Source organism: Protomyctophum bolini, assembly GCF_963924005.1.
Source record: "Protomyctophum bolini genome assembly, chromosome: 8".
In the NCBI taxonomy this organism is placed as follows: Eukaryota; Metazoa; Chordata; class Actinopteri; order Myctophiformes; family Myctophidae; genus Protomyctophum; species Protomyctophum bolini.
The window spans coordinates 48083693-48110725 of NC_137869.1; the positions used below are offsets into that span (position 1 = coordinate 48083693).

The 27033-nt window shown below is 40.8% G+C and overlaps 1 protein-coding gene across 1 annotated transcript; it reads left to right on the forward strand.

Annotated features, from left to right (window-relative positions):
* Positions 1–493: 493 nt before the first annotated feature.
* Positions 494–26402, forward strand: LOC308320321 (transmembrane protease serine 9-like; the record flags this gene model as incomplete). The annotated part of the gene is made up of 25 exons (XM_080770634.1): positions 494–524; positions 3443–3475; positions 4679–4850; positions 4958–5232; positions 5406–5551; positions 5644–5917; positions 7106–7277; positions 7384–7658; positions 7832–7977; positions 8072–8345; positions 10079–10250; positions 10357–10631; positions 10805–10950; positions 11043–11316; positions 13019–13190; positions 13297–13571; positions 13663–13808; positions 13902–14128; positions 15350–15445; positions 15877–15996; positions 17984–18101; positions 19511–19618; positions 23003–23064; positions 23485–23583; positions 26321–26402. The coding sequence occupies 25 exons, from the start codon at positions 494–496 to the stop codon at positions 26400–26402; spliced, it is 4170 nt and encodes a 1389-aa protein (XP_080626760.1).
* Positions 26403–27033: the final 631 nt, after the last annotated feature.

Below are 27033 nucleotides of genomic sequence, written 5' to 3' on the forward strand. Positions count from 1 at the left end.
TAGAGCAATTTAACACTTATTTGAACAAAAAGAAAATCACTTGTCCTACCTTTAAAATAATCTCTCAATGGTCAGCAGACATTAATGAAACAACCACTGGAATATGGTGATCTAGCTTTGAAAAAGATCAAGTGGTATGGAAGCTTTCTCAAAACAAAAGTTAAATATAACACAATTCTAATAAAATACACTATGTTATATGTGGGGGTCCTGCTTCATCTCTCTCAGGTAAATCGTCCTTGACCAGAGAAACGTGAAGACTCCTGACCAAACTATTAGATCTACTAACAAAAATATATATTCAAATAATTTGACCACTTGTGTTGTGAACAGGCTGGTGAATGGGCTTGGAATTCTGCCAATCATGTTGCCTGTGTTGCTTTTATGGATAAGTAAGTACATTATTGACAGTACTGGAAATGTAACTAAATTCTGTGGCTATTCGTATATTTTCTTTTCATTTATTAAAAAAATTTCCCTTTATTTTGCAGGTATGGTGGCGTCTGGAGGTATGGTGGCGTCTGGTAAGTTGAAATCTATACCAGAACTTACGAATACATAAGAATATACAGGATATGGATAAAATACATTATAAGAAATAATACATGCATACGTGTGTGTGTGTGTGTGTGTGTGTGTGTGTGTGTGTGTGTGTGCACTCCCTGGAAAATAATGTATATCCGGCAGAGCAAAGTAGTTTTATTTATTTTTGAATAAAGACCTGACCTGCTTGCCTGCACTTCGACTGACCTATGGGTTAGCATTATGGTATGAATCTGCAGATCAATATTACGTGCAATCTAACACCAGTGAAAAGGACTTATTGTGGTAGGTACTGTATGTATACCTACCAAGTACCAACAAGGATATGGATCAATATATACATACAGGCATGTGTAGTATATTGGTATAATGGTATGTTAGTAAATTAAATTAAATATAAATATAAATATAGGTGCAAGTTTATTGTACAATCTGCTACGCCAACCAACCACTTGGTTTGTTTTAAGAAGTGAGCAAAAAATCGGATGTACTTGACGTACTTGACACACAATCGGACGATTGTGTGCTATGAGGATTTAAAATAATCACAACTGCACTTTCTGCACTTCGAACACCATAGGTACATTGTTTCATATGGTGTGGGAGTGTCCGAGTGGCCTCACCTTTTGAAATTTGGTTGCTGCTAATCTTTCGATTATTCTACAAATTAACATTACACCCTCCCCATCTCTATTCATATTAAACGATGTATTGTCAAATTGCCATTAAATGATACCTGTATTCGTGTCTTCTTTGCTGGTGTAACGGCCGCAAAGAAGATCGTTTCTTCGCACTGGAAACCACCTCATTCATTGACATTTCGCCAATGGGCTTTGACCTTTCTAGATATCTATTATACATTAGAGAAGTTGTACCCAAAAGTTGTACCCAATAAGTTGTACCCAAAAGAAACCCAAAGCCACAACAGCTACGTCGCTATTGCAACACCCACAACACCATCTTACACACTACACCCACACACACTCACACGGCAGTGACGTCACACACTTACCCTTCGCAGTGTTGCAACGCTATCTCCTCCTATGTCGCCCCTCACCAACACTGAACACCACCCGCCAAACAATGGTCTTTGCACTGCCACCAATAATGCCTCCCTTCCACACTCACGCCGCCAATGCATTTGTTTAATACAAACATTATCGCCCCAATCACCCACACCCCCGAGCCTTCCCTACACGGAACACTAACCACTGTTGCCTATGCTGTTGCCCCAACAGGCCCAGAAACAAGGCCTTTAAACCACGCTACTTACACACACTACAACTCGCTTACAATTCGCAAACCTGGCAACACTGCCCTGTCTTCTAATAGGCCCACACTAGCTCTCAGAAATTCAGAATCTGATCTGCCCCAGGAGAACAGAAACAAGGAAGGAGAGGAATTTTGCTTATTCCTTCTAAATCTCTGTATTTAAAATAAAATTCACTCAGCGAATCCCTTAGTTACATCAACATTGTTCTTTGTCAGTACTTGGTTTGTGCCTAAATATTACGATCACACGGATCGCTTTGGCTATTTTCGCCTGCCAGCCAACTGCCGAGCACACATACACACGCCTGCACTCACACGCACGCCTGGCTTGCACACACACACACGCACGCCTGGAAGCCACGATCTCTCTCTCTCTCTCTCTCGCCACGCCACACACACACACACACACACACACACACAGCCATGCAGGCTATACGGCGGCGAGACAGGACTTATAATCTTGAGTTTCATTAAATAACTGTCTTTCTCTGCACACGCACGTGCGCACACAACATTATTCAAGTGAAATGCGTAACGGCAATATTGGGCTAATATAGACTATCAATACAGGACGTTAGAATCTTCAGTTTCATTAAATCACTCTGTCTTTCTCCACACGTGCACGTGCAAACACAACATTAGTTCAAGTGAAATGCATAACCAATATGTGGGTAGCCTACAGGGATTTACCGACGGAATGAATATATATATATATAATCATCTATACCAGGGCTGGCCACACTTTTTTTTACTTGAGAGCTACTTTCAAAACGACCAGCTCATACCCACCAAATAAAACTATCATCCCATTGCTGAAAATAGTTACAAAATGTAATTGAGGCTACATACAGTGATGTCCCCTTCGTCTGTACCAGGCTGACTTCTATAGCTTTTGAAAGGTACCTTTCTTTATTTTATTTTTTTATTTTTTATTTACGCAGGGAAGTAACTAATAACCCATCCGTTACTACATGTGGAGTCAACTCCCGCAATTTCCTTCTTCCCATAGTTCTAGAAATTCTAGTCATCTATAATGGAATTGTCAACAGCAAGATTGCACGGAGCGAAAGAGGAAAACATTGATATTTGGTCTGGTATTGCAGATTTGGTTAAGGAAATGATTTAGTCATTATTATTATTATTTTCCCATTGCACAGTGGTAGGAGTCCTGACATTTTGTGGCATCTTTGGTCCCGGGGGGAGGGGTTGTTGGGATTGTTTGTTTGTTTTTGTGTTTCTTTCTTTCACTGTTATATTATGTGTTATTTTTTATATGTGTTTTGTTTTCTTTATTCATTCATGGCGTTAACTTGTTTTATTGTGATTTTTTGTCTTAAATAAAAAACATTTGATAACAAAAAAAAAAGAAGTGAGCAAAAAGACAATCAAGCTTGAGCTCCTATAGGGCAGGTCATTCCAGAGCCGAGGAGCCCTGACAGCAAAGTCTAATTATTGGTCTTTACTCAGTAACAACCAGCAGACTACGGCCTCAGGTCGGAACTCAGACTGCATACAGACGTGTGAAAGTGGTTCATTGGTGTAGAAGATTGTACATTAAACCTGACCCTACATTTAACGTACGCACTAAATTAACACTCTTTTCTTCTTTTTTCCCTTTATTTTGAAGGTATGGTGGCGCCTGGAGGTATGGTGGCGTCTGGTAAGTTGAAATCTATACCAGAACTTACGAAAGAAAATAAATAATACATTGTGTGTGTGTGTGTGTGTGTGTGTGTGTGTGTGTGTGTGTGTGCGTGTGTGTGTGTGTGTGTGTGTGTGTGTGCTCTCTGGAAAGTGCTCTGTCACCAAAAAAAACAGCAAATAGTATAAAGACTTAAAAACAAATTGTAAGCTAAATTCCACTGGCACAGTAGATTAAATAAAATAATTTCTATCCGGCAGAGCATAGTAGTTTTATTTATTTTTGAAGAAAGACTGAGCCCTCGGCCCTCGCACGGCAGTGGGCTTTTCAGACCTGCTTACCTGCATTTCGACTGACCTGGGTTAGCATTATGGTCTGAATCATCTGCAGATCAATATTACGTGGAATCTATCACCAGTGAAAAGGGCTTATTGTGGTAGGTATGTATATGTACCTTCCAAGTATCAACAAGGATATGGATCAATATATAAATACAGGCATGTGTAGTATATTGGTATAGTGGTATGTTAGTAATTCAATATAAATATAAATGTGCAAGTTTATTGTACAATCTGCTACACCAACCAAACACTTTCAAATTGAACAATTCACTTCCCATTAGCTAGCTTACTTTTTTTTAACACCAATTTGTTGTTTTAAGTTTGTTTTAAGAAGTGAGCAAAAAGACAATCAAGCTTGAGCTCCTAGGGTTAGGTTAGGGAGCAGGGTTAATTGCCGTTCAAAGGTGTGGAAGGGGCATGGCACTGTTGGGCTGGAGAGGGAGTGGGGACAGGTGTGTGACAAGGACTGAGTCGGAATGGAGAGTGGCTGACATGGAAATGTAGCAGGAATCAAACCATGACAATAAACTACTGTCATGAACTGGCATTCTAGTTTGAACTGGCATTCTAGTTTGCCTATTTTGGGCAAAGAGATGTGTTTCAGAAGAACCCGATAATCTAGTATAGAATCCTGTCAAAGTGATTAAGCGACATAATCAGAATCAGCTTTATTGTCACATCACAGTTTTTCACAGTTTTGTGGTTTTGTCCATAGTTTTTGTGCATAGTTCCCATTATGTTATTTTTCCAAGAAAACAAAGAAGGGCAGTGTGTGTGTGTCGCGCGGGATTAATACTTCATCGTATGATAGAGAGCATAAATTATGCATTACTCTATTGGCTTTGCAACCCAGATCAATTGACGGTTGTGTCTCTCTTAGTGTGCGGCCTGCCTCCTCTGAACACCAGGATAGTTGGAGGTGAGGACGCTCCTGCAGGGAGCTGGCCGTGGCAGGCCAGTCTACATTCATCTAGTACTTCTCCAAGTCACTTCTGTGGAGGATCTCTTATTAACAATGAATGGGTGATGTCCGCTGCTCACTGCTTCACAAGGTGGGGTGTTATTATCAGCAAGAGTCTCTGAGACCATTTCATTAATACTTGCAAAAGGAAAGTGAATATTGTGATAATTTTGGATTGCCTTTTTTCTTTATTCCTAGTAACACCGTACCATCTGGTCTCACTGTTTATCTGGGTCGGCAGAGTCAAGAACTATCCAATCCTAACGAGGTCTCTCGGTCGGTTAGCCAGATCATCCGCCACCCCGACTATTACAAGGATACCATATATAATAATGACATCGCTCTCCTGAAACTTTCATCACCGGTGACTTTTACCAGCCATATCCGACCAGTCTGCCTGGCAGCATCGGGGAGCACCTTCTACAGTGGCATCGACAGCTGGATCACCGGCTGGGGTAAAATTGGATCTGGACGTGAGTACAGTACAGTAAAGGTCCATTTTAATGGTAGCATTTCAAACCAGGTGAATTACAATAAAACAACAAAGAAACCACCATACAGAAATGAACTCAGTGACTGTGATGAAAGAAAAGAAATACGGTTGATATGATAATTTGCTCATGAAACTAACTTTGTGTCTCCCTAGTTGCCCTTCCTTCCCCGAAAAACATCCAGGAGGTGGAGGTCCCAGTGGTGGGGAACAGACAGTGTAATTGTGACCTTGGAGTGGGCGCCATCACTGACAATATGATCTGTGCTGGCTTCACTGATGGAGGGAAGGACTCGTGTCAGGTGATCATTTGAATGGTTGTGTTCATTGTGAGTATTTCTTCCCGGAAAATATCTAATTGTTTTAATACAGCATGTGTTTCCTTACACGACAGGGAGATTCAGGAGGCCCAATGGTGAGCAAAGAAGGTTCTCGCTGGGTTCAGTCTGGAATAGTGAGCTGGGGTCAGGGTTGTGCCCTGCCTAATTTGCCTGGAGTCTATGCCAGAGTGTCTCGGTACCAGGATTGGATCAACGGTCACATCAGCGGCGACCAGCCAGGATTTGTCACCTTCACGTCCTCTGGGACTAACAGTGACCTGAGCGTCACCTGTGCTGGCCTGTCACCACTACCAGTTGCAACAGCTACACCAACTACACCCGCTCCAGGTACCACCACCATCCTTCCTACAACCAATCGATGTGCTGTACAAGATTGGAGTAAAACATTTTCACTTGCCATATGTGCCACGCAGACAGCCCTTCCATGCATTAATGTTATGTGATATTGCAGATAATTATACAATTATCTTTGTACATACCGGTATACAACAAAGCTTAGTTAGTCCACTTAATTTGTAACCATGCAGTAGGCCAAGTCAAAATACTTTCCTGTGACAGTGCTAGTAATTAACTTTGCAATGTTAACCCTGCAAGGGGTCTAAAGGTGAAAATGTCTGCTACTTCAAACAACTTTAGTATGGTTGTGTGTAAAGGAGAAGTACAAATTCTTATTATTTTATCTCTGCAGTCTGTGTACATGGACAAAGTAGGAAAGCCAAAATTGTTTGCTTAGAATTGTAGAGGCATTTTCATACTGTACTGTACATGTGTGTCCAGGTATTGCAACCACAACAGAAACAGGGGGCAGCCCTACAACCACACCAAGTCCAGAGACACATTTGACAACTGCAGTTTCTGGTCCCACAACAGCAAGTACGGCAGCAACAGTTTAATAGTAAAACCATCATTGTCTCCACCAGGCCGAAGGCATGGGGGGAGAGTATGTTTTGCACTCCGTCCGTCCGTCCTTCCGTCCGTCCGTGTGTGTGTCCGTCCGTCCTTCCGTCTGTCCATCCGTTATCAGATAATCTCCGCACCGTTGGCCCGATCCATGCCAAACTTTTCACACACACTCCCTGGATGCCAACGACGAACCTCTGCCCCAAATATTCCTCAACGGCCTGTTATAGCGCCACCATGAGGCCGATTTAGGCAAAACATATTTCTGTAGATTACTCGTACACATTTTGTCCATACATCACACAATTCGGTATACACTATCTCCATAGTCATGTGGTCAACACGGAGCGGCACCATTTCCCATCTTCCATCCTGATTGGCTAAGATTGGCATCCAAAGCTCACACGATTGGTCCATTTCGAAAAAATGCCACAAATCACAAACACAGTGTGCAATTTCTGTGAAATTATACACGCACATTATACACAAAATTATACACGTGCGTGTGTGTGTGCCGCGCGGAATTAATACTTCATCGTATGATAGAGAGCATAAATTATGCATTACTCTATTGGCTTTGCAACCCAGATCAATTGACGGTTGTGTCTCTCTCAGTGTGCGGCCGGCCTCCTCTGAACACCAGGATAGTTGGAGGTGAGGACGCTCCTGCAGGGAGCTGGCCGTGGCAGGCCAGTCTACATTCATCTAGTACTTTTCCAAGTCACTTCTGTGGAGGATCTCTTATTAACAATGAATGGGTGATGTCCGCTGCTCGCTGCTTCACAAGGTGGGGTGTTATTATCAGCAAGAGTCTCTGAGACCATTTCATTAATACTTGAAAAGGAAAGTGAATATTGTGCTAATTATGGATTGCCTTTTTTCTTTATTCCTAGTAACACCGTACCATCTGGTCTCACTGTTTATCTGGGTCGGCAGAGTCAAGAACTATCCAATCCTAACGAGGTCTCTCGGTCGGTTAGCCAGATCATCCGCCACCCCGACTATCACAATGATACCATATATAATAATGACATCGCTCTCCTGAAACTTTCATCGCCGGTGACTTTTACCAGCCATATCCGACCAGTCTGCCTGGCAGCATCGGGGAGCACCTTCTACAGTGGCATCGACAGCTGGATCACCGGCTGGGGTAAAATTGGATCTGGACGTGAGTACAGTACAGTAAAGGTCCATTTTAATGGTAGCATTTCAAACCAGGTGAATTACAATAAAACAACAAAGAAACCACCATACAGAAATGAACTCAGTGACTGTGATGAAAGAAAAGAAATACGGTTGATATGATAATTTGCTCATGAAACTAACTTTGTGTCTCCCTAGTTGCCCTTCCTTCCCCGAAAAACATCCAGGAGGTGGAGGTTCCAGTGGTGGGGAACAGACAGTGTAATTGTGACCTTGGAGTGGGCGCCATCACTGACAATATGATCTGTGCTGGCTTCACTGATGGAGGGAAGGACTCGTGTCAGGTGATCATTTGAATGGTTCTGTTCATTGTGAGTATTTCTTCCCGGAAAATATCTCATTGTTTTTTAATACAGCATGTGTTTCCTTACACGACAGGGAGATTCAGGAGGCCCAATGGTGAGCAAAGAAGGTTCTCGCTGGGTTCAATCTGGAATAGTGAGCTGGGGTCGGGGTTGTGCCCTGCCTAATTTGCCTGGAGTCTATGCCAGAGTGTCTCGGTACCAGGATTGGATCAACGGTCACATCAGCGGCGACCAGCCAGGATTTGTCACCTTCACGTCCTCTGGGACTAACAGTGACCTGAGCGTCACCTGTGCTGGCCTGTCACCACTACCAGTTGCAACAGCTACACCAACTACACCCGCTCCAGGTACCACCACCATCCTTCCTACAACCAATCGATGTGCTGTACAAGATTGGAGTAAAACATTTTCACTTGCCATATGTGCCACGCAGACAGCCCTTCCATGCATTAATGTTATGTGATATTGCAGATAATTATACAATTATCTTTGTACATATACAACAAAGGCTAGTTAGTCCACTTAATTTGTAACCATGCAGTAGGCCAAGTCAAAATACTTTCCTGTGACAGTGCTAGTAATTAACTTTGCAATGTTAACCCTGCAAGGGGTCTAAAGGTGAAAATGTCTGCTACTTCAAACAACTTTAGTATGGTTGTGTGTAAAGGAGAAGTACAAATTCTTATTATTTTATCTCTGCAGTCTGTGTACATGGACAAAGTAGGAAAGCCAAAATTGTTTGCTTAGAATTGTAGAGGCATTTTCATACTGTACTGTACATGTGTGTCCAGGTATTGCAACCACAACAGAAACAGGGGGCAGCCCTACAACCACACCAAGTCCAACTACACCCGCTCCAGGTACCACCACCATCCTTCCTACAACCAATCGATGTGCTGTACAAGATTGGAGTAAAACATTTTCACTTGCCATATGTGCCACGCAGACAGCCCTTCCATGCATTAATGTTATGTGATATTGCAGATAATTATACAATTATCTTTGTACATATACAACAAAGGCTAGTTAGTCCACTTAATTTGTAACCATGCAGTAGGCCAAGTAAGAATACTTTCCTGTGACAGTGCTAGTAACTTTGCAATGTTAACCCTGCAAGGGGTCTAAAGGTGAAAATGTCTGATACTTCAAACAACTTTGGTATGGTTGTGTGTAAAGGAGAAGTACAAATTCTTATTATTTTATCTCTGCAGTCTGTGTACATGGACAAAGTAGGAAAGCCAAAATTGTTTGCTTAGAATTGTAGAGGCATTTTCACACTGTACTGTACATGTGTGTCCAGGTATTGCAACCACAACAGAAACAGGGGGCAGCCCTACAACCACACCAAGTCCAGAGACACATTTGACAACTTCAGTTCCTGGTCGCACAACAGCAAGTACGGCAGCAACAGTTTAATAGTAAAACAATCATTGTCTCCACCAGGCCGAAGGCATGGGGGGGAGTATGTTTTGCACTCTGTCCATCCTTTGGTCCGTCCGTGTGTGTGTCCGTCCGTCCTTCCGTCCATCCGTTATCAGCTAATCTCCGGCACCGTTGGCCCGATCCATGCCAAACTTTTCACACACACTCCCTGGATGCCAACGACGAACCTCTGCCCCAAATATTCCTCAACGGCCTGTTATAGCGTCACCATGAGGCTGATTTAGGCAAAACATATTTCTGTAGATTACTCGTACACATTTTGTCCATACATCACACAATTCGGTATACACTATCTCCATAGTCATGTGGTCAACACGGAGCGGCACCATTTCCCATCTTCCATCCTGATTGGCTAAGATTGGCTTCCAAAGCTCACACGATTGGTCCATTTCGAAAAAATGCCACAAATCACAAACACAGTGTGCAATTTCTGTGAAATTATACACGCACATTATACACAAAATTATACACGTGCGTGTGTGTGTGTGTGTGTGTGTGTGTGTGTGTGTGTGTGTGTGTGTGTGTGTGTGTGTGTGTGCCGCGGAATTAATACTTCATCGTATGATAGAGAGCATAAATTATGCATTACTCTATTGGCTTTGCAACCCAGATCAATTGACGGTTGTGTCTCTCTCAGTGTGCGGCCGGCCTCCTCTGAACACCAGGATAGTTGGAGGTGAGGACGCTCCTGCAGGGAGCTGGCCGTGGCAGGCCAGTCTACATTCAAATAGTACTTTTCCAAGTCACTTCTGTGGAGGATCTCTTATTAACAATGAATGGGTGATGTCAGCTGCTCACTGCTTCACAAGGTGGGGTGTTATTATCAGCAAGAGTCTCTGAGACCATTTCATTAATACTTGAAAAGGAAAGTGAATATTGTGCTAATTATGGATTGCCTTTTTTCTTTATTCCTAGTAACACCGTACCATCTGGTCTCACTGTTTATCTGGGTCAGCAGAGTCAAGAACTATCCAATCCTAACGAGGTCTCTCGGTCGGTTAGCCAGATCATCCGCCACCCCGACTATCACAATGTTACCATATATAATAATGACATCGCTCTCCTGAAACTTTCATCACCGGTGACTTTTACCAGCCATATCCGACCAGTCTGCCTGGCAGCATCGGGGAGCACCTTCTACAGTGGCATCGACAGCTGGATCACCGGCTGGGGTAAAATTGGATCTGGACGTGAGTACAGTACAGTAAAGGTCCATTTTAATGGTAGCATTTCAAACCAGGTGAATTACAATAAAACAACAAAGAAACCACCATACAGAAATGAACTCAGTGACTGTGATGAAAGAAAAGAAATACGGTTGATATGATAATTTGCTCATGAAACTAACTTTGTGTCTCCCTAGTTGCCCTTCCTTCCCCGAAAAACATCCAGGAGGTGGAGGTTCCAGTGGTGGGGAACAGACAGTGTAATTGTGACCTTGGAGTGGGCGCCATCACTGACAATATGATCTGTGCTGGCTTCACTGATGGAGGGAAGGACTCGTGTCAGGTGATCATTTGAATGGTTCTGTTCATTGTGAGTATTTCTTCCCGGAAAATATCTCATTGTTTTAATACAGCATGTGTTTCCTTACACGACAGGGAGATTCAGGAGGCCCAATGGTGAGCAAAGAAGGTTCTCGCTGGGTTCAGTCTGGAATAGTGAGCTGGGGTCGGGGTTGTGCCCTGCCTAATTTGCCTGGAGTCTATGCCAGAGTGTCTCGGTACCAGGATTGGATCAACGGTCACATCAGCAGCGACCAGCCAGGATTTGTCACCTTCACGTCCTCTGGGACTAACAGTGACCTGAGCGTCACCTGTGCTGGCCTGTCACCACTACCAGTTGCAACAGCTACACCAACTACACCCGCTCCAGGTACCACCACCATCCTTCCTACAACCAATCGATGTGCTGTACAAGATTGGAGTAAAACATTTTCACTTGCCATATGTGCCACGCAGACAGCCCTTCCATGCATTCATGTTATGTGATATTGCAGATAATTATACAATTATCTTTGTACATATACAACAAAGGCTAGTTAGTCCACTTAATTTGTAACCATGCAGTAGGCCAAGTCAAAATACTTTCCTGTGACAGTGCTAGTAATTAACTTTGCAATGTTAACCCTGCAAGGGGTCTAAAGGTGAAAATGTCTGCTACTTCAAACAACTTTAGTATGGTTGTGTGTAAAGGAGAAGTACAAATTCTTATTATTTTATCTCTGCAGTCTGTGTACATGGACAAAGTAGGAAAGCCAAAATTGTTTGCTTAGAATTGTAGAGGCATTTTCATACTGTACTGTACATGTGTGTCCAGGTATTGCAACCACAACAGAAACAGGGGGCAGCCCTACAACCACACCAAGTCCAACTACACCCGCTCCAGGTACCACCACCATCCTTCCTACAACCAATCGATGTGCTGTACAAGATTGGAGTAAAACATTTTCACTTGCCATATGTGCCACGCAGACAGCCCTTCCATGCATTAATGTTATGTGATATTGCAGATAATTATACAATTATCTTTGTACATATACAACAAAGGCTAGTTAGTCCACTTAATTTGTAACCATGCAGTAGGCCAAGTAAGAATACTTTCCTGTGACAGTGCTAGTAACTTTGCAATGTTAACCCTGCAAGGGGTCTAAAGGTGAAAATGTCTGATACTTCAAACAACTTTGGTATGGTTGTGTGTAAAGGAGAAGTACAAATTCTTATTATTTTATCTCTGCAGTCTGTGTACATGGACAAAGTAGGAAAGCCAAAATTGTTTGCTTAGAATTGTAGAGGCATTTTCACACTGTACTGTACATGTGTGTCCAGGTATTGCAACCACAACAGAAACAGGGGGCAGCCCTACAACCACACCAAGTCCAGAGACACATTTGACAACTGCAGTTCCTGGTCCCACAACAGCAAGTACGGCAGCAACTGTTTAATAGTAAAACAATCATTGTCTCCACCAGGCCGAAGGCATGGGGGGGGAGTATGTTTTCCACTCCGTCCGTCCGTGTGTGTGTCCGTCCGTCTTTCCGTCCATCCGTTACCAGCTAATCTCCGGCACCGTTGGCCCGATCCATGCCAAACTTTTCACACACACTCCCTGGATGCCAACGACGAACCTCTGCCCCAAATATTCCTCAACGGCCTGTTATAGCGCCACCATGAGGCCGATTTAGGCAAAACATATTTCTGTAGATTACTCGTACACATTTTGTCCATACATCACACAATTCGGTATACACTATCTCCATAGTCATGTGGTCAACACGGAGCGACACCATTTCCCATCTTCCATCCTGATTGGCTAAGATTGGCTTCCAAAGCTCACACGATTGGTCCATTTCGAAAAAATGCCACAAATCACAAACACAGTGTGCAATTTCTGTGAAATTATACGCACATTATACACAAAATTATACACGTGCGTGTGTATGTGTGTGTGCGTGTGTGTGTGTGCGTGTGTGTGTGTCGTGCGGAATTAATACTTCATCGTATGATAGAGAGCATAAATTATGCATTACTCTATTGGCTTTGCAACCCAGATCAATTGACGGTTGTGTCTCTCTCAGTGTGCGGCCGGCCTCCTCTGAACACCAGGATAGTTGGAGGTGAGGACGCTCCTGCAGGGAGCTGGCCGTGGCAGGCCAGTCTACATTCAAATAGTACTTTTCCAAGTCACTTCTGTGGAGGATCTCTTATTAACAATGAATGGGTGATGTCAGCTGCTCACTGCTTCACAAGGTGGGGTGTTATTATCAGCAAGAGTCTCTGAGACCATTTAATTAATACTTGAAAAGGAAAGTGAATATTGTGCTAATTATGGATTGCCTTTTTTCTTTATTCCTAGTAACACCGTACCATCTGGTCTCACTGTTTATCTGGGTCGGCAGAGTCAAGAACTATCCAATCCTAACGAGGTCTCTCGGTCGGTTAGCCAGATCATCCGCCACCCCGACTATCATAATGATACCATATATAATAATGACATCGCTCTCCTGAAACTTTCATCAACGGTGACTTTTACCAGCCATATCCGACCAGTCTGCCTGGCAGCATCGGGGAGCACCTTCTACAGTGGCATCGACAGCTGGATCACCGGCTGGGGTAAAATTGGATCTGGACGTGAGTACAGTGTAAAGGTGACTGTGATGAAAGAAAATAAATAAGTTTGATATGATAATTTGCTCATGGAACTAACTTTGTGTCTCTTTAGTTGCCCTTCCTTCCCCGAAAAACCTTCAGGAGGTGGAGGTTCCAGTGGTGGGGAACAGACAGTGTAATTGTGACTATAGAGTGGGCGCCATCACTGACAATATGATCTGTGCTGGCTTCACTGATGGACGGAAGGACTCGATTCAGGTGATCATTTGAATGGTTGTGTTCATTGTGAGCATTTCCTCCTCATAGTTTTTGTCATTGTTTTAATACAGCATGTGTTTCCCTACACGACAGGGAGATTCAGGAGGTCCAATGGTGAGCAAAGAAGGTTCTCGCTGGGTTCAGTCTGGAATAGTGAGCTGGGGTCGGGGTTGTGCCCTGCCTAATTTGCCTGGAGTCTATGCCAGAGTGTCTCGGTACCAGGATTGGATCAACAGTCACATCAGCAGCGACCAGCCAGGATTTGTCACCTTCACGTCCTCTGGGACTAACAGTGACCTGAGCGTCACCTGTGCTGGCCTGTCACCACTACCAGTTGCAACAGCCACACCAACTACACCCGCTCCAGGTACCACCACCATCCTTCCTACAACCACAGCTATAGGTAAAGAATGACTGGCACAAAATAATCATGCAGTGCATGCCGTTGGAATTTTTAACCTGCCTGCTATGCTCCACAACAGATAAAATTAAATAAATAAAATATGGGATCCATATTTGCGATTTATTGGCCCTCAATAACTGCCAGCCTGCCACCTTGACCATAGGGTTCCTTGACAGAAGTGTTACCACTAACCTTGATGGATAGGATCATCATTCCTGTTTATTTACTTTATTTAAATTTACTTTCTACCTTCTGCTGTGGATATTAATACTATTATTATTTTTATAATTTTTTCTCGGGGTAGCCGTTCCCATCTAGACTGTCAAGCACCATGTGTCCATATACAGTATATTGTGTATTTTTATGTTTGTATTTTATGGTCCGATGTAGGTACGTGTATGTGTGTATATCTGTGTCCTTTGTTCTGCAACGTGTCTGAGCTGAGCTGTCTGTTTGTTTTTGTTTTGTCTGTCATAAAAATGTAAAAATCACTAAAATAATATGCACACAACACTTAGACGTATAATGACTAAACCCCATGGCTGGTGCAGACACTTTATGTAGTAGGCCTACAGCAGTAAACATACATTTTCTTTTCAAGGATATGCATAGGCCACGGACACACCATACAATATCTTATATTTATCTCTGCTACCCCAACCTTAATCTCTCAAGAACAGAACTGTAAAGTCCGAGTGTATAAATTAACTCGATGAACAAAACCAATCGATGTGCTGTACAAGATTGGAGTACAACATTTTCACTTGCCTTATGTGCCACCCAGACAGCCCTTACATGCATTAATGTTATGTGATATTGCAGATAATTATACAATTATTTTTGTACATATACAAAGGCTAGTTAGTCCACTTAATTTGTAACCATGCAGCTAGGCCAAGTCAAAATACTTTCATGTGACAGCACTATAGTAACTTTGCAATGTTAACCATGCAAGGGGTCTAAAGGTGAAAATGTCTGCTTCTTCAAACTACTTTGGTATGGTTGTGTGTAAAGGAGTACAAAGTACAAATTCTTATTATTTTATCTCTGCAGTCTGTGTACATGGACAAATTAGGAAAGCCAAAATTGTTTGCTTAGAATTGAGGAGTCATTTTCATACTTTACATTGTGTGTCCAGGTATTGCAACCACAACAGAAACAGGGGGCAGCCCTACAACCACACCAAGCCCAGAGACACATTTGACAACTGCAGTTCCTGGTCCCACAACAGCAAGTACGGCAGCAACAGTTTATAATAGTAAAACCATCATTGTCTCCACCAGGCCGAAGGCATCGGGGGAGAGTATGTTTTGCACTCCGTCCATCCTTCGGTCCGTCCGTGTGTGTGTCCGTCCGTCCTTCCGTCTGTCCGTTATCAGCTAATCTCTGGCACCGTTGACCCGATCCATGCCAAACTTTGCACACACACTCCCTGGATGCCAACGACAAACCTCAAATATTCCTCAACGGCCTGTCATAGCGCCACCATGAGGTGCTATGAGTGATCTGGCTCTGCATTTCCTCAACAAAATGAAGAAAATTGTTGCAAAAAACTAAAACAAAAAAACATGTTTATATTATTAAATTAAATTAAAAACATACATGAAGCTACATTACTGCTCTAACTGCTGCCAGCATTTCCATTAATTTACAATATTTCTAAAGGTACAGCTTCTACAACAGTTGCTCCCACAACTGCTTCAATTACTACTGCATCATCGTTCAACACAACTTCATCACCAGTTACTGCAACTTCACCACTAGTTACTGTAACTTCACGACCAGGTAATGCAATGTCATCATTACTCATTTCAATTTTGTTTAGTTTTAAGTTTTATGTGCTGGTTCAAAGACCAGAAAGTCCATGTCTGACTACAGCCTGTAAATTTGTCAGTGAGTATTTTATAGACCATTAGAGAGAGGGTCAGGGCAGGTGCTCAAAGTATATAAAATAAAACAGCATAACCTGTTGAAATATGCTCACTTTGGCAGTGGACGGCTACATTTCAAGGTCTGGTTTTGTGCTAGGAGTGTCAGGATTTCTAACTAGAGCAGGCGTCTTCATGTTTTTCTGACCAAGGACCCTTTAGCTGGGATAGAGATGAAGCAGGGACCCTCACTACATATTGTATCAAATTGTGTTGCAGATTAAACATTGTATAGGTAACTTCATTGACAACACTGTGTTCGTGTTATGTAAATTAATGTTTTATTGATTGTTTGTTTTCACAATCTTTTCCATTTACAGTATATGTTGGATTCATGTACGTGTAGCCTCATGTGCCAGTAACAAAATAGGATATCAACATTGTTCAATCAATAGTAATTTTATTTCTCAATCTGTGTGCCCATGCAGGTATTGAAATCACAACAAAAAGAGAAGACATTCGTTCAACCACACCAGTTCCAGAGCCAGATTCTACAACCGCAGATATTACTCATCCCACAAGAAGTACGGCAGCAAAAGTTTATCTCTAGTTTTATTTAAGTACTGATCTAATAGGCCTGATTTTATTTTAAGTCTCTATCTGAATTACATAAACTCTTGTTGTGGAGTCTGTGTCTGTAACAAAATATGTGATAAAAAATGGTTCAATTAGAATACTAATTGAATTTTCCTATCTGTGTCCCCAGGTATTACAGTCACAACAGAAAGAGAAGGCACTCGTACAACCACACCAGTTTCAGAGACAGATTCTACAACCGCAGTTACTAGACTTCCTACTCATCCCACAACAAGAAGTACGGCATCAGAAGTTTATCTACATTTTATTTTAAAGATTAAATCCAGGCCAAAACACACTGATGGGTAGGAGACACAATTGAGTCTCCTACTGACCTGTTGACCGATGACCTGATCATCAAATTATTGGCTCAGAATGTGACAAAACTAAAAAGTCTATCTGAATTCAAGTCTTGTGTGTAATTTATAGAAAATAGGTAATTATCTGGAACTAATTTATGTGTCAGTATAACATTCTGTATTCCAGGGGATTACAGGGGAATACACATACTGTAGTAGTGTAGTTTACATAATGCTTATTATTTTTTTACTTTAAAATCAAGGCTTGTTTCAGCTTTCAAGCAGGGAAAAGCAACTTGTGCAGGCTGCTACTTTTTTGCCTGTTGGATTGTGGTGATTTTTTTTTACGAATGCCTATTTTTACGAATGCCTATCATATACTGTAGTGTTCCTATAACAGCAAGTACGACAGCAATTGTTTAAGTCAAGACCTGAGGCCGATTCTACAAATGTCTTCTAAATCCTATAACAGTTTTCTGAAAAACCTAATGTTGCTATATGAGTTGTTCCCAAAATCATTGTGTATTTGGCCGCAAAGCTGCATCTATAAAAAATAATCCAGGGACCCCCAGAAACAAAGATTGGAGTAAAACATTTTCACTTGCCATGTGCCACCCAGACAGCCCTTCCATGCATTAATGTTATGTGATATTGCAGATAATTATACAATTATTGTTGTACATACTGTATACAACAAAGGCTAGTCCACTTAATTTGTAACCATGCAGTAGGCCAAGTCAAAATACTTTCATGTGACAGCGCTAGTAACTTTGCAATGTTAACCCTGCAAGGGGTCTAAAGGTGAAAATGTCTGCTTCTTCAAACAACTTTGGTATGGTTGTGTGTAAAGGAGAAGTACAAATTCTTATTATTTTATCTCTGCAGTCTGTGTACATGGACAAAGTAGGAAAGCCAAAATTGTTTGCTTAGAATTGTAGAGGCATTTTCATACTGTACATGTGTGTCCAGGTATTGCAACCACAACAGAAACAGGGGGCAGCCCTACAACCACACCAAGTCCAGAGACACATTTGACAACTGCAGTTCCTGGTCCCACAACAGCAAGTACGGCAGCAACAGTTTAATAGTAAAACCATCATTTGTTTTGATTAGACAATTACAGTAGCATTTTAATCTCTGTGTGTTCACTGTCCAGGTATTGCAACTGAAAATGAAACAGGAAGCAGTCGGACAACCACACCATATCCAGAGACAGATCCTACCACAGTCTCTGCTGGTCCCACAATAACAAGTACGGCAAACGTTTATCCCTACTTTTATTGTCTCCACCTGCAGGCCGTGTGTCCTTCCAGTTCCACAATGCCACAAATCACAAACAGTGTGCAATTTCCGTGAAATTATACACGCAAATTTCCACTAGGCCGAGGACGACATGCCACAATTAAAAAAAAAAAAAAAAAAAAAAAAACATGTTTATATTATTACATTTATTTTTCTTTCAAATTTACAACATACATGAAGCTACATTACTGCTTTAACTGCTGCCAGCATTTCCATTAATTTACAATATTTCTAAAAGTACAGCTTCTACAACAGTTGCTCCCACAACTGCTTCAATTACTACTGCATCATCGTTCAACACAACTTCATCACCAGTTACTGCAACTTCACCACCAGTTACTGCAACTTCACGACCAGGTAATGCAATGTCATCATTTCTCATTTAAATTTAGTTTAGTTTTAAGTTTTATGTGCTGGTTCAAAGACCAGAAAGTCCATGTCTGACTACAGCCTGTAAATTTGTCAGTGAGTATTTTATAGACCATTAGAGAGAGGGTCAGGGCAGGTGCTCAAAGTATATAAAATAAAACAGCATAACCTGTTGAAATATGCTCACTTTGGCAGTGGACGGCTACATTTCAAGGTCTGGTTTTGTGTTAGGAGTGTCAGGATTTCTAACTAGAGCAGGCGTCTTAATGTTTTTCTGACCAAGGACCCTTTAGCTGAGAGAGAGATGAAGCAGGGACCCTCACTACATATTGTATCAAATTGTGTTGCAGATTAAACATTGTATAGGTAACTTCATTGACAACACTGTGTTCGTGTTATGTAAATTACTGTTTTATTGATTGTTTGTTTACACAATCTTTTCCATTTACAGTATATGTTGGATTCATGTACGTGTAGCCTCATGTGCCAGTAACAAAATAGGATATCAACATTGTTCAATAGTAATTTCATTTCTCAATCTGTGTGCCCAGGTATTGAAATCACAACAAAAAGAGAAGACATTCGTTCAACCACACCAGTTCCAGAGCCAGATTCTACAACCGCAGATATTACTCATCCCACAAGAAGTACGGCAGCAAAAGTTTATCTCTAGTTTTATTTAAGTACTGATCTAATAGGCCTGATTTTATTTTAAGTCTATCTGAATTACACAAACTCTTGTTGTGTAGTCTGTGTCTGTAACAAAATAGATATTATTTTTTCAATTAGAATAAAATAATTTAATGTTCCTATCTGTGTCCCCAGGTATTGCAGTCACAACAGAAAGAGAAGGCACTCGTACAACCACACCAGTTTCAGAGACAGATTCTACAACCGCAGTTACTAGACTTCCTACTCATCCCACAACAAGAAGTACGGCATCAGAAGTTTATCTACATTTTATTTTAAAGATTAAATCCAGGCCAAAACACTGATGGGTAGGAGACACAATTGAGTCTCCTACTGAGTCTCCTGTTGACCAATGACCTGATCATCAAATTATTGGCTCAGAATGTGACAAAACTAAAAAGTCTATCTGAATTCAAGTCTTGTGTGTAATTGATAGAAAATAGGTAATTATCTGGAACTAATTTATGTGTCAGTATAACATTCTGTATTCCAGGGGATTACAGGGGAATACACATACTGTAGTAGTGTAGTTTACATAATGCTTATTATTTTTTTACTTTTAAATCAAGGCTTGTTTCAGCTTTCAAGCAGGGAAAAGCAACTTGTGCAGGCTGCTACTTTTTTGCCTGTTGGATTGTGGTGATTTTTTTTTACGAATGCCTATTTTTACGAATGCCTATCATATACTGTAGTGTTCCTATAACAGCAAGTACGACAGCAATTGTTTAAGTCAAGACCTGAGGCCGATTCTACAAATGTCTTCTAAATCCTATAACAGTTTTCTGAAAAACCTAATGTTGCTATATGAGTTGTTCCCAAAATCATTGTGTATTTGGCCGCAAAGCTGCATCTATAAAAAATAATCCAGGGACCCCCAGAAACAAAGATTGGAGTAAAACATTTTCACTTGCCATGTGCCACCCAGACAGCCCTTCCATGCATTAATGTTATGTGATATTGCAGATAATTATACAATTATTGTTGTACATACTGTATACAACAAAGGCTAGTCCACTTAATTTGTAACCATGCAGTAGGCCAAGTCAAAATACTTTCATGTGACAGCGCTAGTAACTTTGCAATGTTAACCCTGCAAGGGGTCTAAAGGTGAAAATGTCTGCTTCTTCAAACAACTTTGGTATGGTTGTGTGTAAAGGAGAAGTACACATTCTTATTATTTTATCTGCAGTCTGTGTACATGCACAAAGTAGGAAAGCCAAAATAGTTTTCTTAGAATTGTAGAGGCATTTTCATACTGTACATGTGTGTCCAGGTATTGCAACCACAACAGAAACAGGGGGCAGCCCTACAACCACACCAAGTCCAGAGACACATTTGACAACTGCAGTTCCTGGTCCCACAACAGCAAGTACGGCAGCAACAGTTTAATAGTAAAACCATCATTTGTTTTGATTAGACAATTACAGTAGCATTTTAATCTCTGTGTGTACACTGTCCAGGTATTGCAACTGAAAATGAAACAGGAAGCAGTCGGACAACCACACCACATCCAGAGACAGATCCTACCACAGTCTCTGCTGGTCCCACAATAACAAGTACGGCAAACGTTTATCCCCTTTTATTGTCTCCACCCGGCCGTGTGTCCTTCCAGTTCCACAATGCCACAAATCACAAACTGTGTGCAATTTCCGTGAAATTATACACGCACATTTCCACTAGGCCGAGGACGACATGCCACAATTCTTTTCCCCAAATCAGCCTCACGGTGGCACTATAACAGGCCAATTCCTGTTTTTAGCTATAACTGCATCGATCTGTATACAACTTATGTATGCGCACTCCCTAGAGGCCATGGAAAAACATTGTCCCTGCATCCCTCCACATCTGCCAGTTCTAGCGCCACCATGAGGCCGATTTCTGCAAAACACATTGCTTATGTTAGTCGCACAGATTGTCAGTCATGTGATCAAGACGAGTCTGTTGGATTTCTCAGATTCTACACTGATTGGCTAAGATTGCCTTCCAAAGTTTTCAGGAGTGGCCCGTTTAGTTCAAAATGCTACACTCATACAGAATTCTATCCTCAGAGATGCTATGAGTGATCTGGCTCTGTATTTCCTCAACAAAATGAAGAAAATTGTTGTAAAAAACTAAAACAAAAAACATGTTTATATTATTACATTTATTTTACTTTCAAATTTAAAACATACATGAAGCTACAATACTGCTTTAACTGCTGCCAGCATTTCCATTAATTTACAATATTTCTAAAGATACAGCTTCTACAACAGTTGCTCCCACGACTGCTTCAATTACTACTGCATCATCGTTCAACACAACTTCATCACCAGTTACTGCAACTTCACGACCAGGTAAAGAAACTCAACCATTAGTCAAAACAACTTTACCACTATATCGCAAACAGAAACCATGTTTATGAACTCATATTGTGCACAAGTGCTGTGTCTGTGCCATGATTAATATATAAAAATATCAAGTTAATCAGTTCAACTGTGACTCAATACATCTTTATTGAAATTTAATCTGACTTAATCCTTAGTAATAACAACTTACAGCAACTCATTTTGTCCTATCCTTTGTGCTCCAGCATCAGTGGCAACGATCAATTTGGAATTCAAACTCGAGCAAACCTTCACAGCAGATCTTGAAAATCCAAATTCAGCAGCATTCAAAAACTTATCAACCGTAGTTGCCACAGCGGTAAGTCCACTGTCAAATATCCCACTCTACAAAGAATTAATTCTACTTGTTAACTAGATAAGAGTTCTAGGTTCACAGGATAGTAAGCATCACCATGGTGCATCGGCAAGAATGCATACAAAAGAGTTCCATCAAAGCCTTTTATTGTTCCGTTGCACAGATACGCATTTGTAGTGAGCAAGGAGATGGTGAGGCATCACAGGTTATGGTTTTGAACTATGAAAGATAGAAACACATAATTATTATACAATTCAACCATATTAACAATACACCAAGTGAATATTCTCTTAAGCCTGTGATAAATGTATTTCCCTGACGTTCACCATAGCCCAAGCACATGTGCATTTGCATTACACAAACATATCTAAACTATGAGCTTCAATGAGCTTCAAGGCAAGCAAGTAGCTACAAACACACCTATACTATGAGCTTCAAGGCAAACATGTAGCTACAAACATAATAAGTCATTATCTAGTCATCACAACCCAATAAAGTACAACATATGCATTCATGAATTTAACTGGACTCACTTCAGTGACGCATAACCGTGGCCTGCTGAGACTCCAGAGCAGAGGGCTCTCAGCTGGTTGCTGCTGCTGCTTCCAAACAATGACTGCCTGGACAGGCACTCAGGCAGTATATGTAGCTGGCCACTGATTGAGGAGTGAGTGAGAGCAGGTGTGATTAGTGATTGAGAGGGAGTGACAGCACGTGAGGTGGGTGGGTCCAACCCATGGAATAGGCCAGGGGAGGGTTGTTGCTGCTCACCAGGATGACTCTTTTCTACACTACTTTTATTTAGATTTTTACGGGTGGATAATGCTAATATGCATGCATGCGTGTGTGTGTGTGTGTGTGTGTGTGTGTGTGTGTGTGTGTGTGTGTGTGTGTGTGTGTGTGCGTGCGTGCGTGCGTGTGCGTGATATTTCTGTGTTCTTTTCCCAGCTGGACGATGTGTATAGCACACAATTTCCTAACTTCTATCGAACTGTGATCAACGGCTTCAGGTATGCTCTTGACATAATCTTTTTTGGACCAAATACCATAGAAATGTTCATGACAAAATCCATAATAATTATGAAATCTAACAATAATCAACTTTTCACAGCCAAGGTTCAATTGTGGTAAATCAAAAAACTAACAATAATCATCTTTTCACAGCCAAGGTTCAATTGTGGTAAATGCGACCCTGCAATTTAACAATGCCAACTCTAGTGCACCAACAATCGACGCTGTGGCTAACACTTTAGTGGAGGCTGTGAGAAATGGCAGGTCCAGCTTCTCGCTACCTGTGGATGCATCAACAGTTATTGCTACAAGTATGAGCTTTTAAATAAAAAAAATCTTTCAAATTTACAACATACATGAAGCTACATTACTGCTTTAACTGCTGCCAGCATTTCCATTAATTTACAATATGTCTAAAGGTACAGCTTCTACAACAGTTGCTCCCACGACTGCTTCAATTACTACTGCATCATCGTTCAACACAACTTCATCACCAGTTACTGCAACTTCACCACCAGGTAATGCAATGTCATCATTACTCATTTCAAATTTGTTTAGTTTTAAGTGCTGGTTCAAAGACCAGAAAGTCCATGTCTGACTACAGCCTGTACATTTGTCAGTGAGTATTTTATAGACCATTAGAGAGAGGGTCAGGGCAGGTGCTCAAAGTATATAAAATAAAACAGCATAACCTGTTGAAATATGCTCACTTTGGCTGTGGACGGCTACATTTCAAGGTCTGGTTTTGTGTTAGGAGTGTCAGGATTTCTAACTAGAGCAGGCGTCTTAATGTTTTTCTGACCAAGGACCCTTTAGCTGGGAGAGAGATGAAGCAGGGACCCTCACAACATATTGTATCATATTGTGTTGCAGATTAAACATTGTATATGTAACTTCATTGACAACACTGTGTTCGTGTTATGTAAATTAATGTCTTATTGATTGTTTGTTTACGCAATCTTTTCCATTTACAGTATATGTTGGATTCATGTACGTGCACAGCCTCATGTGCCAGTAACAAAATAGGATATCAACATTGTTCAATAGTAATTTAATTTCTCAATCTGTGTGCCCAGGTATTGAAATCACAACAAAAAGAGAAGACATTCGTTCAACCACACCAGTTCCAGAGCCAGATTCTACAACCGCAGATATTACTCATCCCACAAGAAGTACGGCAGCAAAAGTTTATCTCTAGTTTTATTTAAGTACTGATCTAATAGGCCTGATTTTATTTCAAGTCTCTATCTGAATTACATAAACTCTTGTTGTGGAGTCTGTGTCTGTAACAAAATAGATATTCTTTTTTCAATTAGAATAAAATAATTGAATGTTCTTATCTGTGTGCCCAGGTATTGTAATCACAACGGAAAGTGAAGGCATTCGTTCAACCACACCTGTTCCAGAGCCAGATTCTACAACAGCAGATATTTCTAGTCCCACAAGAAGTACGGCACCAAAAGTTTATCTGTAGTTTTATTTAAGTACTGATCTAATAGGCCTGGTCTTTTTTTAAGTCTTTATCTGAATTACATAAACTGTTGTTGTGGAGTCTGTGTCTGTAACAAAATAGATATTCTTTTTTCAATTAGAATAAAATAATTGAATGTTCTTATCTGTGTGCCCAGGTATTGTAATCACAACGGAAAGTGAAGGCATTCGTTCAACCACACCTGTTCCAGAGCCAGATTCTACAACTGCAGATATTTCTAGTACCACAAGAAGTACGGCACCAAAAGTTTTTCTCTAGTTTATTTTATGTACTAATCTGAAAGTTCTGATCATATTTTAAGTGCTTATCTGAATTTCATCAAATCTTGTATCTGTGGAGTCTGTGTCTGTAACAAAATATGTGATAAAAAATGGTTCAATTAGAATACTAATAGAATTTTCCTATCTGTGTCCCCAGGTATTGCAGTCACAACAGAAAGAGAAGGCACTCGTACAACCACACCAGTTTCAGAGACAGATTCTACAACCACAGTTACTAGACTTCCTACTCATCCCACAACAAGAAGTACGGCATCAGAAGTTTATCTACATTTTATTTTAAAGATTAAATCTAGAATTGTAGAGGTATTGTCATACTGTACATGTGTGTCCAGGTATTGCAACCACAACAGTCTCTGCTGGTCCCACAATAACAAGTACGGCAAGCGTTTATCCCTACTTTTATTTTAAGTTTTATGTGCTGGTTCAAATACCAGAAAGTCCATGTGTGACTACAGCCTGTAAATTTGTCAGTGAATATTTTATAGACCATTAGAGAGAGGGTCAGGGCAGGTGCTCAAAGTATAAAGTAAAACAGCATAACCTGTTGAAATATGCTCACTTTGGCTGTGGACGGCTACATTTCAAGGTCTGGTTTTGTGCTAGGAGTGTCAGGATTTCTAACTAGAGCAGGCGTCTTCATGTTTTTCTGACCAAGGACCCTTTAGCTGAGAGAGAGATGAAGCAGGGACCCTCAATACATATTGTATCAAATTGTGTTGCAGATTAAACATTGTATAGGTAACTTCATTGACAACACTGTGTTCGTGTTGTGTAAATTAATGTTTTATTGATTGTTTGTTTACACAATCTTTTCCATTTACAGTATATGTTGGATTCATGTACGTGTATAGCTTCATGTGCCTGTAACAAAATAGGATATCAACATTGTTCAGTAGTAGTTGAATTTCTCAATCTGTGTGCCCAGGTATTGAAATCACAACAAAAAGAGAAGACATTCGTTCAACCACACCAGTTCCAGAGCCAGATTCTACAACTGCATATATTACTCATCCCACAAGAAGTACGGCAGCAAAAGTTTATCTCTAGTTTTATTTAAGTACTGATCTAATCGGAATGATCTTATTTTAAGTCTTTATCTGAATTACATAAACTGTTGTTGTGGAGTCTGTGTCTGTAACAAAATAGATATTCTTTTTTCAATTAGAATAAAATAATTGAATGTTCCTATCTGTGTGCCCAGGTATTGCAATCACAACAGAAAGTGAAGGCATTCGTTCAACCACACCTGTTCCAGAGCCAGATTCTACAACTGCAGATATTTCTAGTCCCACAAGAAGTACGGCACCAAAAGTTTTTCTCTAGTTTATTTTATGTACTGATCTGAATGGTCTGATGATATTTTAAGTGCTTATTTGAATTTCATCAAATCTTGTATCTGTGGAGTCTGTGTCTGTAACAAAATATGTGATAAAAAATGGTTCTATTAGAATACTAATTGAATTTTCCTATCTGTGTCCCCAGGTATTGCAGTCACAACAGAAAGAGAAGGCACTCGTACAACCACACCAGTTTCAGAGACAGATTCTACAACCGCAGTTACTAGACTTCCTACTCATCCCACAACAAGAAGTACGGCATCAGAAGTTTATCTACATTTTATTTTAAAGATTAAATCTAGAATTGTAGAGTCATTTTCATACTGTACATGTGTGTCCAGGTATTGCAACCACAACAGTCTCTGCTGGTCTCACAATAACAAGTACGGCAAACGTTTATCCCTACTTTTATTTTAAGTTTTATGTGCTGGTTCAAAGACCAGAAAGTCCATGTGTGACTACAGCCTGTAAATTTGTCAGTGAGTATTTTATAGACCATTAGAGAGAGGGTCAGGGCAGGTGCTCAAAGTATAAAGTAAAACAACATAACCTGTTGAAATAAGCTCACTTTGGCTGTGGACAGCTACATTTCAAGGTCTGGTTTTGTGCTAGGAGTGTCAGGATTTCTAACTAGAGCAGGCGTCTTCATGTTTTTCTGACCAAGGACCCTTTAGCTGAGAGAGAGATGAAGCAGGGACCCTCAATACATATTGTATCAAATTGTGTTGCAGATTAAACATTGTATAGGTAACTTCATTGACAACACTGTTCGTGTGTGTAAATTAATGTTTTATTGATTGTTTTTTTCTACCCATTGTGCTTCATATGTAGCTACAACACCTGCACCACCAGCAAAGC